The 17,302-nt window shown below is 35.0% G+C and overlaps 1 protein-coding gene across 11 annotated transcripts in view; it reads left to right on the top strand.

Moving 5' to 3' along the window:
• TRRAP (transformation/transcription domain associated protein) overlaps positions 1-17,302 on the top strand; it is a 186,172-nt gene that overhangs the window by 78,465 nt on the left and 90,405 nt on the right. For all 11 annotated transcript variants that reach the window (XM_007498285.3, XM_007498284.3, XM_056806503.1 and 8 more), the window contains 7 exons: positions 1,633-1,812; positions 3,574-3,720; positions 6,288-6,407; positions 6,716-7,003; positions 7,585-7,722; positions 8,840-8,952; positions 11,986-12,121. In XM_007498285.3, coding sequence (XP_007498347.1) covers positions 1,633-1,812; positions 3,574-3,720; positions 6,288-6,407; positions 6,716-7,003; positions 7,585-7,722; positions 8,840-8,952; positions 11,986-12,121 — 1,122 coding nt within the window. The remainder of the gene's footprint in view (positions 1-1,632; positions 1,813-3,573; positions 3,721-6,287; positions 6,408-6,715; positions 7,004-7,584; positions 7,723-8,839; positions 8,953-11,985; positions 12,122-17,302) is intronic.

Genomic DNA, 17,302 nt, shown 5'->3' with positions numbered 1-17,302 from the left:
AATGGTTTGTAAGATGCATTTTAAAATCAACACTTTCAGGTAATATCAAAAAGCTTTGCTTCTAAATTGTGATTTTTTTTTTAAGAATGCTGCAAAATTTTCTTCACTATATCCCCCACATTTTGTTGAGTCTTGAATGTGAAAATTACTTTAAAAAATCAGTTCCAAAGTTGGATATCTGGATATTCTCTTTCATCTACCTCTTAAACTCCTAAAGTATCACAGAACTAATTAATCTCTGTATTTGTGAATGCCATCATACTGCTGAATCCCTGGGATCTTCCCTTTTGAACTCTTAAAATGCTATTGAGCAGAGGAATCTATATTAAAAAGTTTTTGAAATGGTTCAATTTCTAGAGGCCTAGTCTAGCATAAGGATAGGGTGGAATTTGAGTGGAGGTTCAATCAGTTCTCTTTGGTTTTATTTACAAAAGTAGATTATTTGATGTTCCCCTAGATTATAGGTAACACTTCTGATTTATGTTTTTAACACGGGACAGGAGAATCTTCAGGTATTTTTGGTCAGTAATTATAACCTTTGAACAATTTTTATAACTATTTTTGCCTCATTTTCTCAGTTTAAAAATTACCAAAGTTATTGGCTAAGTTAATTGCTATTTATTTGTATTGAGTAATAAGACAAGTTAATTTTAAATATTTAGTCTTGTAAAGGATAGCAGAAAGTCAAGGTAATTGGCAAAGATCTCATTAACAGAGAAGTGGTTTATGTGACAAAGTAATTAGTATATCATTTTATCATTTGGTTTTGTAAATATGTATAGGTGATTCTCCGTCTTTTCCCTCTCCACAAGTGCTTTTCTTTTATTATAAATAACTCCTACTTACAGGGCATTATTTTAAATGGTAGGGGAGATAGAAAATATACAAAATAGGCCTTTCCTAGAGTTTACAATCTGATTGGGGGGTTAAAATACCAATATACAATACATAACATTACAAAATATTTGGAGAAGGAAGGTCACAACTAACATGGAAGTGGGAAGGTTTCTTGTAGGTGGGATATGACTTGAGTCTTATAGGGTGAGTACAACAAGGAAAAAAAGGGAAGACATTTCTGGCATAGTAAAACTGGGAGCAAGGGCACAGGGAAGGGGAGCACAGGATTTTTTTTGGAGAGCAGAGGCAGCTAGGTAACCCAGTGCTTAGGGCTCTGGACCTGGAATCAGGAAGATCTGAGTTCAAATCAGTTTATAGCTGTGTGACCTGGGCAAGTCACTTAATATTGATGTTTGCTTCAGTATCCTCAGCTGTAAAATGGAGATAATAATAGCACCTCCCTCCTGGAATTAAATAAGGATCAAATGAAGTAATAGTTTAAAGTGCCTGGCATACAGTAGGTACTGAATAAATGCTTGTTTCCTTAATAGATGCTTTTCTCTCTTTGACTAGAACAGAATATATGTAGGGGATGAATATGACTAGGCTAGCTAGAAAGATAAGATAACCATATTATACTATGTGGACTAAATGGTTGAAATTTGACTAATCACAAAATGCTAGATAAAGTGATCCAATTCATATTTTGCAAGTTTAAACATTTATTTATGTCAAATGCCATTTAAAAAGGAGATTGTTTTTCTGTTTTCTTTTCAATAAAAACATAATTTTTAGCTCCTGTTGGCAGTGTGTGAGAGAAACACCACAATAGGTACAAGTTGTCAAGGAGCTATGCTCCCATCTATCACAAATGTTATCAACCTGGCTGATAGTCATGATCGGGCAGCATTTGCTATGGTAACACATGTCAAACAGGAACCTCGAGAAAGAGAGAACAGTGAATCCAAAGAAGAGGTAAGATTGATTTTTTTTAAATTTAATTTTTGAAGAGATTGAAATGCTTCTCCCCCCACCCCCTTCCCCAAGGAAATTTTAGCAATCATACAGCATTTACATGTCCCATTCCTGAATGAGAGGTTTTAATTTATTTTTTTCTCCTCAGTTTCTGAACAATTTGCCATTCCATTCAGCTTTGAGATTCTTGGACACCATTTCACTGTTCACATTATTGTCGTTTAGTATTAATAAGTGGACAGAGTCCTGGATTCATTCTGGAGGGTCTGAATTCTGATCCTGCCTCAGGAATTGGTGTGTGATTCTAGCTGGGCAAATCACTTGACCTCTCTCATGCTCAGTTTCTCATCAGTGAAAGTGGGGATAATAATGGTATCTACGTCACAGGATGGCAAAGATACAATGAGATAATATATAAATAAAGTGTTTTACAAATCTCAAAGCACTATATAAGTTATTACTATTATTAAACTTTGCTGACTTTTTGGTTTTCTTTCTGAAGAGAAATAGATTGTACCAAAGTATTAGGTATTGCTTTGAGACATTTAGTAACCTATACATGGCCACATTGGCTTCATTGAACCAGACAAATCTTAGTATCATGATCTTGCATCATAGCTTTAGAGCCTTAAAGATGATTTAAGAATTTTTTTTAAAGGAATAATCTAGCGAGTGGTGAGTAATTTTTTAAGGAGTTGATAAATTTGTATTTTTTGACTTTTTCTTGTAAAAGGAGCTCTCCTTTACTACTGAGATGTAAATTGGCCTTTTCCTGTATATCTAGGGTGTTTGTGTATTTGCAAGAGAAGCAGAAATATTGAAATTTTTCCGTATTATTGTTGAACCATAGAACTTTAATGAATCTGTCTTGTGATTCTTGTATAAGATAGCTGTTAAATTGTGGTGTCTTAAGAATACTTGGGAATAGCTAGTGGGCTCAGTGGATTGCAAGCCAGACCTAGTGATAGGAAGTCTTGGGTTCAAATTTGACCTCAGATAGTTCTTAGCTATGTGACCCTGGGCAAGTCATTTAACCCCCACTGCCTAGCCCTTACCCCTCTTCTGCCTTGGAACCAATACACAGTATTGATTCCAAGAGAGAAAGTAAGGATTCTTTAAAAATAAATAAAAAGAATCCTATGATTCTATAAGACTTAAAAGAATATACAAATAGTTCCAGTACTACATTTTGCCTGGCTTATGTTACTAAAGCAGCTAAGAAATTTCATACATATTTTACTTTAAAGAATGTTATTCTGGCTCCTAATAAGTCCAATTGTTGTCAGCTTTAGTTTCTGCATTTTTTAAAAAAAAATCCTTACCTTTCGTCTTAGAATCAATACTATATATTAGTTCCAAGGCAGAAGAGTGGTAAGGGCTAGGCAGTGGAGGTTAAGTGACTTGCCCAGGATCACATAGCTAAGAAGTATCTTCAGGTCCAATTTGAACCCAGGACTATCCCATTTCTATCTCTGGCTCTCAATCCATTGAGCCACCCAGCTGCTCCCAGTTTCTGCCTTTTTAAAAAATTATTTTGATCTCATTTTAAGTACTTTAGTGTTCCTATCAGGATTCTAAAAAATGATACCCCCAAAACGCCAAGAGTAAGATATTTTTATGGAGCTAAATCATAATTAATGAAATGATTATAAAAACTTTCAGAGGATAACAAGGAATTTTTGAGTGCTATGAATTCAACAGGAGTTATACCAAAGTATTGTTCACTAGATTCAATCTAATTAAAATTTTTATTTGATTTAGGATGTGGAGATAGATATTGAGTTAGCTCCTGGAGATCAGACTAGCACACCTAAAACCAAAGAACTTTCTGAAAAAGACATCGGTAACCAATTACACATGTTGACCAACAGACATGATAAATTCCTTGACTCTCTTCGGGAAGTTAAGGTTTGTATATTGGAATGATAACTTTTTATCTGAAATCCTAATATCCCCTTATAAAACTGACCTTTCTTACATTTCAGTAGCATAATTCACTCTTACCGTCCTGGAAGACTCTAAAGTCATGATCTTATTTAAATAATGTAGAGTTATATTTTCTGTTGAGGGGGCGGGGGGGGGGGGGGGAATGGAAGAGTACAGAGTACAAGATGGGTTAACTATCATTTCCTCAGTTCCTTTTGTTAAAGGAAATGGAAAAATTGTTAATACAGTATATGTGCTTTTTCTTAAGTATAAAAAATTGATTAATGAAGACAAAATAGATCAATATGCTAAATAGTATAAAAAGCCATTCCAGTACAGTATGAAATTTGGCCTGATAATGTAAAAAGCAAGGGGAGTTTGGAAATGTAAAGGGACCAGATGTGTTGTGTTGGGCCAGTATCAAAAGATTATCTGTGGTTTGGGAAGGCCAACAAATCCCAGCCAGGCAAAGCCTGGACTGAGGCTACACACACAGATAACTTGGTGAAATGGGAAAGTAGGTTTAATAAAAAGAACAAGGTAGAAGGGTCTGGGATAACCTAAAACTAGTTTTCTTTACAGAGATTTCTTCAGAGTGATTTTCCTACACTAATCCTTTCCTCACTGCCTGAATTCCCAGTCCCTGTTCCTTGCTAAGCTACAACTAAACCTCCCTTAGCTGGTTTTAAGGAAGGGGTCTTAATAGGACCCAGGGAAGGTCCTAGATCCAAAAGGACCCAGACCTAGTCTCACAATCACTGCGGATGGTTGGACAGGATGACCAGGTTCTGCTTTGATGGAATACAGCAAGCAGGACAGGAACAAGGATAAGATCAGCCACTAAGAAAATGCAGCCACGACTTCTAGATATGCTTCAGAGAGAGAACAGCTAACAGCCTCAGTACCAGTCTAACCCTTCCTTCAATGTTCCAGAATCTTCCTGCTGGTCTCAAGCCACTTCTCTATGCAAACTTACACATTTTCCTACATAATTCATCTTTTCCTTATAACAATAAGAACTTTTTAATTTAGCCATAAATTATTTGTGTTTGTGGATAAGAGTTAAGAGAGAATGTGTTTTCATATTTGTGAATACATTTGTATTATTATTTCTCAGTTCCCCAAAAATTCTCAAATAAAATTGGAAAAATTTGGTTACAGAATCTGAGTTGGAAGGAACCAAAGAAACTATCTCAAAGTAGGATCAAATGTAAATCATCTCTGTGGCATTTAAAGCTCATTGGAAACTTGGCCTCTTCCTTACACTACTTTTCTTTTAAGATTCAGCTATTCTGGCATACTTGTAGTTCTTCAAGCATAGCATTACTATCTCCTGACTCAAATGTAGAGTGCTATACCTGGCCTTCTCTTTTACCTTTTTAGTTTTCTTGGCTTCCTTCTGAAATTCAACATTTTATAGGGGACCTTTCTTGGTGTCTCCCCCAATATTCCCTTGCCCCATGGCTGCTAATGCTTTTTCTTTTCATATTACCATAATCTCCATATATATATATATATATGCATTTAAATAACTATATATATAGTTTTTACATGCTTGCTCCCCTATTAGAATGGTATTTTTCAATCTGGGGCCTGTGAACTTGTTTAAAATAAAAAAAATAACTGTGATAATTGTATTTCTTATAATTTTTTTTTGGCAATCCCATGTATTTTAGGCATTTTAAAGCATTATTCTGAGAAGTAGTACATAGGTTTCACCAGATTGCCCAAGAAGTCCATAACACAAAAAAAAGATTGTGAACTATTGCATTAGAATGTATGTTCCTTGAGGGTAGGGACCTGTTTTTGTAGATTGACATTACTTTTTTTTTTTCTAAGCAATATTATCACCAGGACAAGGTATACTATAAAAATTTTTTTTAAGTTAGGTAGAATCTCTATTTATAATTCCTCTTTGAATTTATCAGTTTGAGTATTTATTGTAGTGAAATAGGTCTTATAGGATTGTTGTGGTCAAAAATATAAATATTTTAAATTAAATAAATTACTCTGTGGCCAATTTGGTGATTAATCCTTAATATTAACTAGGTTTGGTCCACAGATGATAGACATAGCCTTTCTTTTTCGTGTTGGACTTGCCAGAGTTGATAGCCTCTGGCATAGTTTTTGGGTCAGGAATGAAATAGAAGGAAAACTATAAGACTTTTAAAATGAGTTCAAAAGAAATAATTTTCTTATATATATATATATATATATATATATATATATATATACTATGAATACATGATAAAATGTGATAGAGAAATTGATATGTAAAAATGTATTTAAGCTTATTAGTAATAGAAGGAAAATTTTGGTATTGAAATCATTTTATGTAATGATTGAGGTGGTTTTACATTCAGATTTTATTTATATTCATCATATATACCATTGAAAATATGACATTTTTATTAGATTTTGTTAATTGTTTAAGAAATACATTTGATATAGATTGTGTTTTAATAGCATGCAAGTTTGATGCATTCAGTGGTCTGAATGATATAAAATATTGACCGAGCTAATTAATGTTGGTTTTTTTCTCTCTTTAGACGGGTGCACTGCTCAGTGCCTTTGTTCAACTATGTCATATTTCAACAACATTAGCAGAAAAGACCTGGATCCAGCTTTTCGCCAGATTGTGGAAAATTCTCTCAGATCGACAGCAACATGTGAGTTAGTGATTTTTTTTAATACTTTCTGACTAGATATTAATATTTCAGAAAGATGTAATTTTTAGCTCTTGCTGTTTTTTAAACTTATTTTCTTCAGTATTTACATTGTTAATATCCCAGAAAGAAAAAGCCTTGCTTGTTTTTTTTGTTTTGTTTTGTTTTTTAATTTTTTTAAGTTAAAGGAAACTAGCAGATCCTTGCAGTAGAGTAAATGATCAAAAATGTTACTAAGCTGTGTGAAAGAAGGGATGCTGACACTGTATTTATTTTTAAAGAAGATCTAAAACCTAACACCTTTATTTTAGGCTCTTGCAGGTGAAATAAGCCCGTTTTTGTGCAGTGGTAGTCACCAGGTCCAAAGAGATTGCCAGCCAAGTGCTTTGAACTGTTTTGTGGAAGCCATGTCACAGTGTGTCCCTCCAATTCCTATCAGACCCTGTGTACTGAAATACTTGGGAAAAACTCATAATCTCTGGTTCCGTTCCACATTAATGCTTGAGCATCAGGCTTTTGAAAAAGGTCTGAGTCTTCAAATTAAACCCAAACAGACAACTGAATTTTATGAGCAGGAGAGCATAACTCCACCTCAACAAGTAAGTAATCTCTTTTTTTAAAATTAGGAATATAGTTTTAAAAACCGAATTCCTAAAAATTAATCTCATAATAAATAAAAATTAATCTAGGAGGCTTTTTATTAAATTTTTGAGCATTTATTAGTAAAGAGAGAGTAAGAGAGAAATAAGGTTTCCAGACTTTCTAACTTAAGGTAAAAATTCAGTCCTGGATGGAATCTTGCAAAAAAGATGGTGAGAAAGGTAAGAGGTCTCAGAGAAAGCAAGTCATACCAAAGATAGGTATGGAAACAAAGAACCTGACTTGGCTTCCCTCACTGACTCTTCAAACCTAAGCTCCTCTTCCTGGATTCTTCCATTGACAAATGGCTTGTCATCTGACTTGTGTGGTACCCTCATGCTGTCACGTCAGACTTCTGACTATGTGACTCCTCTGAACATCCACTGGGGTGAGTCTTTTCCAGGATTAGACTGGGTGGAAGATCCCCCAAATATTCAATTAAAACAATCTTAAATTGCCATGAAATTGCTGTATTTTAAGTGTTCTTACCATAACTCACAAAATATTTTAGTTTCATGTTAATTACTTGGTGTGTTTTCAGGAAATTTTGGATTCCCTTGCTGAACTTTATTCTCTGCTGCAAGAGGAAGATATGTGGGCAGGTTTATGGCAAAAGCGGTGCAAATTTCCTGAGACAGCAACAGCTATAGCATATGAGCAGCATGGATTCTTTGAGCAGGTAACCATTATTTAATCGACTTTTGTAATTGATAGGAGATTTGTGTGCATAATATATTTATTTTAAAGATAATATAACCTGTAAATTATGGGGGTTTTATTTTAATAAGAATTCCAGTTATTGTGCTAAAAGTATTTTCTATGAGAAAGGGCCCCCATATGAAAGTCTGGTATAAGAAAAATGTCACATTTGTAGGATGAAATCTTTTAAAATGGAATTTTTTTATGCTATCATCAGGTACTGATCTAGAAATTGTCTTAAATCATTACTTATATTTAGCAATACAAAATTCCACTTGGACTCCATTTTAGTTTTATTTTTGCTTGCACAGGATTTGAAGTCAAAACTGTCCAGATATACAACTTTGTGCTCAGTCACTTAGCATTTATCAAGCTCCTACTATATACCGAGTGCTAGGGATACAAAGAAAGACAAAAAATAGATAAGGGAAGTTTGGAGTAAGTTTGGGGAGGTTGGGGGAAAATAATGAATTCAGTTATGGACTTGTTTTAGTTTAAGATGTCTATAGGGCAAAAGTTTAAGCTTTTTTAAAAAGCATTTGGCGATATGAGATTAGAAGTCAAAAGAGTTGTTAGGACTGGACAAGTCAGCTATTAGTCATCAAAGTCTTCTGTTTGAAAATAATCGAAACCATGCAAGATAATGAACTATCAAATGGAGTGGTATTGGGGGGGGTGAAAGACAGTCTTGTTGGGGACCCCTACTGTTGGTAGGAATGATGTAGATGAAAAGGAGAGAGTAGTATCAAGAAAAGTTCCCTTAAAATACACAAGATTCCTTAATATAATAATGCAAGGAATTTAATTAGGAAATTCTAACTTGTGTAATATTAATATAGAGAAATGCAATAACTGATCTTTATTTTCCTTTGTGTTCCTATGAAAATTAGACACTCTCTTGGTCCATCCATAACATTCTTGGAGGATCTCTTTGAATAGTGAATTGAATAAGTGAGGCCCTATGTTAATGAGAAATGAGGAAGGAAGCCATGTTTGTTGCTTCAGAATAACTGAGTTGCCTGAAGTTAAAAAAGTCTTTATACTTTTTTCAAATCTTGATTGGTTTAGTCAGATACTAAAACTTTTTTTTTTTTAAGGCACAAGAATCATATGAAAAAGCAATGGAAAAGGCCAAAAAGGAACATGAGAGGAATAATGCATCTCCTGCTATTTTCCCAGAATATCAGCTTTGGGAAGACCACTGGATTCGGTAAGCTTCTGAGATTGGTGGTGTTCAATTTTATTTCTCAAAAATTTATTTTTTCCTTAAATTTTATTTTATTCCTTAATTTTCTCCTTAAAAATTTGTTCCTTAAAATACTAGTTTTTAGAACTGTTTGAGATTCTGTTAGTCAATCAGAAAAACATTTGTTAAACTCTTATACTATATAAGCACTAAACTTAGAAAAACCAAAACCAAACTTTGTCTTCATGGAAATTTATAATTCTAATAGAGGAGATTACTTGTACATAAATAGATATATTACATGGAATATACAGAGTAACTGGAAAGTAATCATAGTGTTGTAAACTAGCAGCTAGAAAGCCTTGGAGAAATAAATGGAGAAGGCAGCTATTCTGTGTTTAGTACATAAGGAAAGATGAGATTTGGATTATAGCTAGTGGTTTCTTTCTTCAGTCTTTTTGCCTGCCATAGTAGGATCTGGTGAGGATTTAAGAGTGGGGAAGAAGTGGGTATGTTTGTATACAGCAAGGAAAAAACCAGGAGGTAGGGAGATATTGAAGATTAGAGAGTATGTAGAGATTATAATAAGCACAATTTTCTGGAGAAGACAGGATGAGATTAAGAGTACAAGGTTTGACCTTGGTAGAGAAGGGCCACCTCTTCTTCTGACACTGATCTGGAGGAGATTGGTAGTGGGGAATGATGTCAGAGGTTATGAGATGAGAAAGGAAGCAGAGGGTACTCTCCAGGCTCAGCAAATAACCTCCATTAAAAATTTTTTTTTTTTGTTTTCTGTAAAGTGAATTAAAGTCTTCAACTAAGAGGCAGTGCCAGAGGGATGCTTGAGGAGAGTAGGGAAGGTTTGGAATATCTACTGTGTTGTTCTCCAGATAAACAGTTGGAGAGAAGTTAAGTGTATATATATATATATATATATATGACTTTAGTATAGTTTCATGACTACATTTAGCTCTACTTGGTGGGAATAAAGGTCAATGGCAGAAGATTTCTGAGATTGAGATTTGGTAGGTCACATTTGGCAACTGGACACGGAAACATGGTATTTTAGAGTAGAAAATGGTATTGAGTTAATTGGTTCACTAAGATACAGAGATTGAGAAAAAAGTAGAATGTAACCAGAGTAGGGGTGATAGTTTGGAAGACTTTTAACAGTAAATGTATTGTAGGTCAAGATGAACATGAAGAATAGGGTTAGGGGCAACTAGATGGCTCAGTGGATTGAGAGCCAGACCTGGAAACAAGAGCTCCCGGTTTCAAATTTGGCCTGAGATACTTCCAAGCTGTGTGACTGTGGGCAAGTCACTTGATCCCAGTTGCCTAGCTCTTACAGATCTGTTGCTTTAGAAGCTTTACTTAGTATCAATTCTAAAACAGAAGGTAAGATTAAAAAAAAAAGAAAGGAATAGGGAAGTTGAACCCTTTTGGTGATGGCATTGCAAAGAGGTAGGGGAGGTAGAGTCTTAAATTAGGTAGATTGAGGAACTGGGGACACTTTTAAGTTGAAGTTTCCTAGTGTGACAGCAGGAATTGGCATAGTATGAAGATAGGATTAACTCTCCCCTTGCCTATTTTTAGCTAATCAAATCAAGAACTTAAAGTATCCTACTTGACATTTTAGCAAGTGACTTGTTATCTCACTTAGTGTCAAGTAGGGGTACTTTAAGTTCTTGATTTGATTAGCTAAAAATAGGCAAGGGGAGAATTAATGCTATCTTCAGAGGAGGGAGAGGGTGAGGGAGAAGGAGAGGGCACTCACTATATTATTGATAATGGGGAATAAGTAGGTTTTGAATTTAGTGAAAAATTTGAATATTAATCTCAGGGGAACAGAGGTAAAGAAATTTTTGAGTAATAGAAGCAGAGAGAAAGTCAAGAAATGGTGATGGCAAATAGAATAACTATTCTAATTTCCCCTACCAGAACCAGTAAGTGGGTATGCAACAAAGCACAACTATCCCTACAGAGCATGGTGATGGATCCATTGTTACCTGGAGGGGGCCATGTCTCCATGTGCCAGAATATGGAAGGAGGAACCAGGAGAGAGGAAGGGGTGGGGACTGAATCTAAGATTTCATTGGGCTACAGAACTCCCAGATGAGGAAATTCCTCTACCATTGTAGTCGAATCCTTTCTATGAAACAATCTCAGGAACAATGAGTGGTCGAGTGACTTGTTCATAGCATCTGGCAATATGTACTAAAGGTACAACTTCAACCTAGGTTGTTTGGCCTTGAGTTGGCTTTTTGTCAACTATGACAAATTCTTTAAAAATGTAAAAAGTGTGGTTTTTTTTTTTTAATTACAGAGGGGTGGGTATATCCAAAGGTTGCAAGTGGGGAGGGCAGGCAAGTCTAGAGGGTCGAGGTGGAGGGAAGCATAGAGTAAGTTTAGGACTTGAAATATTTGCTCTTCAGAAACCAGGATTCATAATCCCTACAATGGGGAAACTTAAAAGAATATTCTCTTTATTGGGAAATAAGTCCAGGCAAAGTATCAGTGCATGGGGAGAAAGCATGGGAGTGGTAAGTTCTGTCCAATTTCGTAGCTGCTAGGTGTTATGGGGTATCTGGAAGTCCTGGCAGACACATGCAGGGACAATTTTAAGTGAAAATTTTAAATTCTAAATGAGTGGCTATTCTTTGAAATGGACTTATAAAAGGGAAATGGGGAGGAATTCTTTAAGTCCAGCCTAATTCCTTTTTGGATAATTGGTACAAACTTCCTTGGATATTTAGGATTTTGATAATTTGAATTATAACTTAAAGTTTGCCCATAACTATTTTGGGGTATCATGTAATTAGTTACTCTTAGGAAGTAGATTCACTTTCAAAAGGTGAAAAATATATTTCTGATTTGTACGTACTTAACTCTAATAAAGAAGCCTATTTGTTTGTTATTTTTGTAGTATTTCTCTCCTCCACTTCTCTTCACTACCCATACTCTGGCTTTGGAAAGTATATGAAATACTTTACAACAATTTTTTTAAACTTTGAATTGGTATGTTCTATTAAACTATTGAAATTTTTATTTTTATAGCTGCTCTAAAGAGTTGAACCAATGGGAAGCTTTGACAGAATATGGCCAGTCAAAGGGGCATATAAATCCTTATCTTGTGCTGGAGTGTGCTTGGAGAGTGTCCAATTGGACTGCAATGAAGGAGGCATTGGTTCAGGTAAGATGTTCTTTTCCTTGCAATTCTGCTTCTCTTTAGAAAGTTAGAATGTGTTCACATTGATCTTGCAGAGCTTCATTATTTCAGTCACATCATTTACTTTTTATGGATGAGGGTACTAGATTAGAGATTGAAGTTTACATCATATAATTTAGGTTTTTAATAAGGCATTTGACAAAGTCTTTTCAAGGTCTCATTTCAATCTCCCTTTGTATTGACTCCTTTTTTGCTGCTTATAAAATCATTAATTTGGGGGGTTAGGGAAGAGAAACTTAGTATACCTCTACCTTTGTCTTAACCTGTCGAACTATATCTCTCCTCCTTTTCTCATCCGTACTCCAAGAAAAATTTGTCTACACTTGTTTCTTGTTCTCACTTCTCAAACTTTGTAATCTGGCTTCAAACCTCATTATTCAGTTGATATTCCTCTTTCTGTAGTCAGCAGGGACCTTGGCCTTCTCTCAATACTTATTCTTCTTGATTTTCTATGGCATTTGACACTGCATATACACTCCTCCTTTCTACCCTTTCTTAGTCTCTTTTGCAGAATCATCAACAATACCATGCCCTTATCTGTAAAAATTCCCCAAAGCTCTGTTCTGGGCTTGCTCTGCTTTTCATTACATAGCCCTTTCTCTTGGTGACCTCATCAGCTCCCTGTGATTTTAATTATATGAAGCTACTTGTAAAGATATTTTTATTTAATCAAAAAGGAGTAGGGGAAAGGGATGGGGAAAGAGAGAAAGACTACTTTCCTTGATGCTTCCTTTAGCTTGCTATTTTATTCTATGGCTGCCATATAGGCCGCCTAGCCATGCTCATATGGAAGTCCGGCCAGCATCAGGCATGAAAGAGAAGACTCCAAAATCCCCTCTTGCTTTAGTTTATAAAACTTTTTCTCTGCCTGCTGATTCTCACACGACACATCTCCAGAGCTTTCTATTTTGCCTGGGCTGTCCAGGCCTACCTCAGTTGCTGGCTTTTCCAGCACCAGAGTTTTATTCTAGTCTCATGATCAGAGTCCCCCTTCAATGATTTCCTTAACAAAACCCCCTTCCTTTGGGAGACCATCATGTTAAAATGCCCTTACTTGGGATTTTCAGGAGATTAACATGTCAGATCTCCCCAATGAATCATTTCACATATAGAGAATGTACATTTAAGATTCTCTCACTGGGGGTATAAAATACTGCATCTTACATAGAAAGAATTACAGCAATCTGGGGAATAAGAGAGAAAGAGAAAAAAAATGAATGATGGGCACATTGACAAAAAGCCAACCAGGGGACATTCCCCATTGGCGTAAGAGTTTACAATTAGAATAAATGGTAGGTTCAACCCCCTTCAGTTCAGTTCATTATATCTAAAAGTTCACTCTGGATCTCTTGATGTAGTATCTGATTTCTGCAAGCATCCTTATAATATCTTCTCTAGAAGATCCACTTTTCCTTGTCCAGAGTATAGGTGATTTTCTTTTTCTAAAATTACATGAAAAGATCTTAAACTTTGGATTGTAGGATACAATCCTCCCTTCAGGAAGATATAGGTCATCAACAATAGAATTGCCCCGGGATGTGTGGCTAAGCTAGGAGGTATATGATTCAATTAAAAAAAAAAACAAAAGACAGGAGAGGAAAAAAAAATTAGATAAACTATATATATATATATATGTGTGTGTGTGTATACATATATATATATATACACATATATATACAAAATCCTATTTGTATAAAAATAATGAATGAAAAATTAAAATTGTAACAGCACTTAACTCCCAGGTCTGTTCTCCCTCTTGAGTTCTAGTCCGATATCATCAATTACTTGTTCGACATTAGAATTTTATGTCCCAGAAGCATCTCAGACATAAGATGTTCAAAACAGAACTTGTCTGTGCTCTCACATCCTCATACCATTCCACAAATTCCTTATCTTCTGAACTATCTTATTACTTTTGTGGGGAATCGCTATCCTTCCAATCACCCAGATTTACAATCTTAGTGTCATGCTTGACTCCTCTTTTGCTCACCTCACATACCCAGTCATTTGCCAAATGCTATTTTTTCACAATATCTTTGTGTCTGCCCCCTTCTCTCTATTCACATAGTTATATAGACCGTTATCACCTATTGTCCAGGTTACTGCAATAGTATTCTAATTGATCTTCTACCTCAGGTCTCTCCCTGTTCTAATCTGGTCTCCATTTAGCCATCAAATTGCATTTTCTAAAATGTATGTCTGACCATGTCATTCCCTTCAGTGTCTCTTGGTTACCTTTAGGGGCAAATATAAACTTATTGGCCATTTAAAGCTCTTTGCAACCTGACTCTTTCCTATATTACCAGCCTTCTTTCATATTATTCCCTTTATGTACTTTGTGATCCAGCTGTCCTAGCCGTCTGACTTTTTCTCACAGAGAATTTTTAACCTTTCTCATTCTCAGTTTTCTTATTTGTAGAATGATGGAGTTGGGCTTAAAGCTTCTAAGATTTTTTCCAGCTTTAAGTCTATGATCATATTGTCTCCCATGCTTGGAACCCACTTCCTCCTTTCCTCTGTGAATTTTTGGTTTCCTTCAGAATTCAGTTCAAGTACTACCTTCTACTTGAAGACTTTCCTCCTCTCTCCAGTTACTATTATCTATCTCCCTTGCAACATTACCTTATTCTTATTTTGTATATTGATATTGGCGTCTTCCTTTCCACTACTAGCTTTTATAAGGGTCAGACTGGTTCATTTTTATCTTTGGATCCTTAATGTTAATTTGCCAGACTTCATATTTTGTAGTGCCTGGCAAATAATAGTTGTTTAATAAGTTCCGATTAATTTGAAGGGGGTTCTCTGTTAATGTGTTACCTGGCTCTGACCTGACCTTCTAGTATTCAGCACTTTGGAAAAAATGTTAGTGAAACATAGCACACTTATCATATTTGTGAATGATTGTTAGTTGGGAGAAAAAGATTGAGTGACATTGAGTTACAGAATCAAGATCCCCCCCCAAAATCTTAATGGGGTAGAATATAATAGAATGAAATTTCTTGGGGGATAAATGTGACATTTCACTTAGTTTAAGAAAACCATTACTTTTGGGGAAGAAGTTGTTAGAAATCAGTTCATCCAAAATGGCAATAATTATTTCCCTGCCTAATTGTCTCTAATTTCCTAAGAATTAAATTGTGAGTTAGTTACCAGTCAACTAGCTAAAAATCTGGACTATGTGAAGAAATGTGTGCAAGAAGTTTATGGTTCTTCTAGCTTTTATATATGGGGAAAGTTTAAAAAAAAAGCAGTTTCTTTTTTTGTCAGATTTGCTGATACAAACAATTCTGCAATTTCAAAGGAAAAGTGAATTTGAATTATATGAATATAGTTGGCTTTAGGAAAGTAAATTATATATAGAATAGCAATGATTATAGGATAAAGTAAATGAGGAGCTGCAAATGTAGTATGTTTAAGCATTTCCTCATTACCTGAAAGAGTTTTCATAAAGCAATAATGTCTACATTTTATTGGACCTCCAGGACAAATTTGTTAGAATTCTATTTCCACTTTGACTAGTTTCTTTTGATAGTCATCTTATCTCCGAGACATGAAAATTATGGGTATTTATATGTTAAGGGATAAAAATGCCTCTGGGTGGCAGCATGCATATAGTGGATCAGCAGGAGATCAGAACCATAATGTTTAATTATGATGGCAGCACTGAGACAGCCCCAAAACATGACCAATTCCTTTGATTTCACTGGTGCCATACAAAGAACATAAAGACATGTTGAAGTACTCAAGTTCTAGAGTGACAAAATATGACTCAGCAGTTTGGTATAGAAGATGTAATTAAAAGAAATAATTAAATATTAATTCCAGAAAATAGTTAACAGATTTTAACTGTTATAAGATAATCAGTTATCTTCTGTATATTGATTGGCTTTGCTCATTGCTAGTGGGAAAAGGGCAAGAAAGACATGAATAAGTTGTGAATTGAAGTTTTATTTACTGTGCGTTAAATGTGATTTAAGAGACTTTAATGAACTTATTCTGGGTGTAAACTGCTAATCATGCCACTAGAATTACTTCAGGCATGAGCATTTTACTGTAAAGTTTGTTGAAGCAGTTAACTAAAATGAACAATAGTGACACCAAGATTGCAGGCTTTAAAAAGAAGTAGTGACACACTGTGGACTGAACACACAATCACAAAACCACCTTCCTGTTCTCTTAGTTTTGTAAAGTTGGTTGATGAGGGAGGTAGCATCTTGAAGATATTGTTGTCTTTCAAAAGTATATATAGATATATAGATGTAGATAGATATCTGCCACTTATGAGGCAGATAATGCTAATGGTGATTTATATTTTTTTCGATAATGTCAAATTTATGCATTTGGGTTGCTTTACCATCTTTGGAGGGTTTTGAGCCTTAAATTACAACAGATTTCCATTTGTATATTGTCTTTCCAATTGAAGTTACCTAGCAGTTCCTGGTTAACCTTACACAGATGAAGAAGCAGAACTTACGAAGTTTGCAGATTTTAGAAAGAAGGATGTCCCCATTCTTGTAACATTTTGCAAGGGAATAACATTTTGTCAACTTTACATGGAAAGTGCTAATTCTATGATATCTTTATTCATGAGAAACATTTCTAGACCTCAGCAGACAAAACAACATTCATCAGATAACTACCATCTGATGTAACATTAGTGAATATAAAACAGTGCGTCAAATGCAGTAATTGATTTTAGCTTAAGTTACAACTGACAAAAGGCAGAAGACACAAATAAATCTTAAGACTTCATGAGCAGGAGCTGTGGGACTGGGCAGTACAAGATGGAGAATAGCATACATTTGAGGAGTTAGGCCCTTCCTGTTTTCTAGAGTTTCCTAATATATCAGGATTTTCTCAAATATCTCTTAACATTTTATAGAGCGAAGTAAGGAAAACATTTGACCTTTTTTCATATTTTTCCTTTTCAACTTACTCAGAATTAAGTTCTTAATCACAGTCCTCATTATAAATAAAGGAAATGCCCTGATGATATGTTGTATTCATTATTATGATAGAATTTTCAGTTGTACTATCATAGTAGGTTTGACACCTGGTCCTAACTCTAATGATGGCTGCTGTCACCCACAGGATTAAGGATAGATTTTTTTCCCCCCTGAATTGGTAGATTGTTTGATTTGTTTC

The sequence above is a fragment of the Monodelphis domestica genome, chromosome 7 (genome assembly GCF_027887165.1).
Source record: "Monodelphis domestica isolate mMonDom1 chromosome 7, mMonDom1.pri, whole genome shotgun sequence".
NCBI lineage: Eukaryota > Metazoa > Chordata > Mammalia > Didelphimorphia > Didelphidae > Monodelphis > Monodelphis domestica.
The sequence above is the reverse complement of the archived record's forward strand: the minus strand, read 5'-3'. Positions and strand labels throughout refer to the sequence as shown.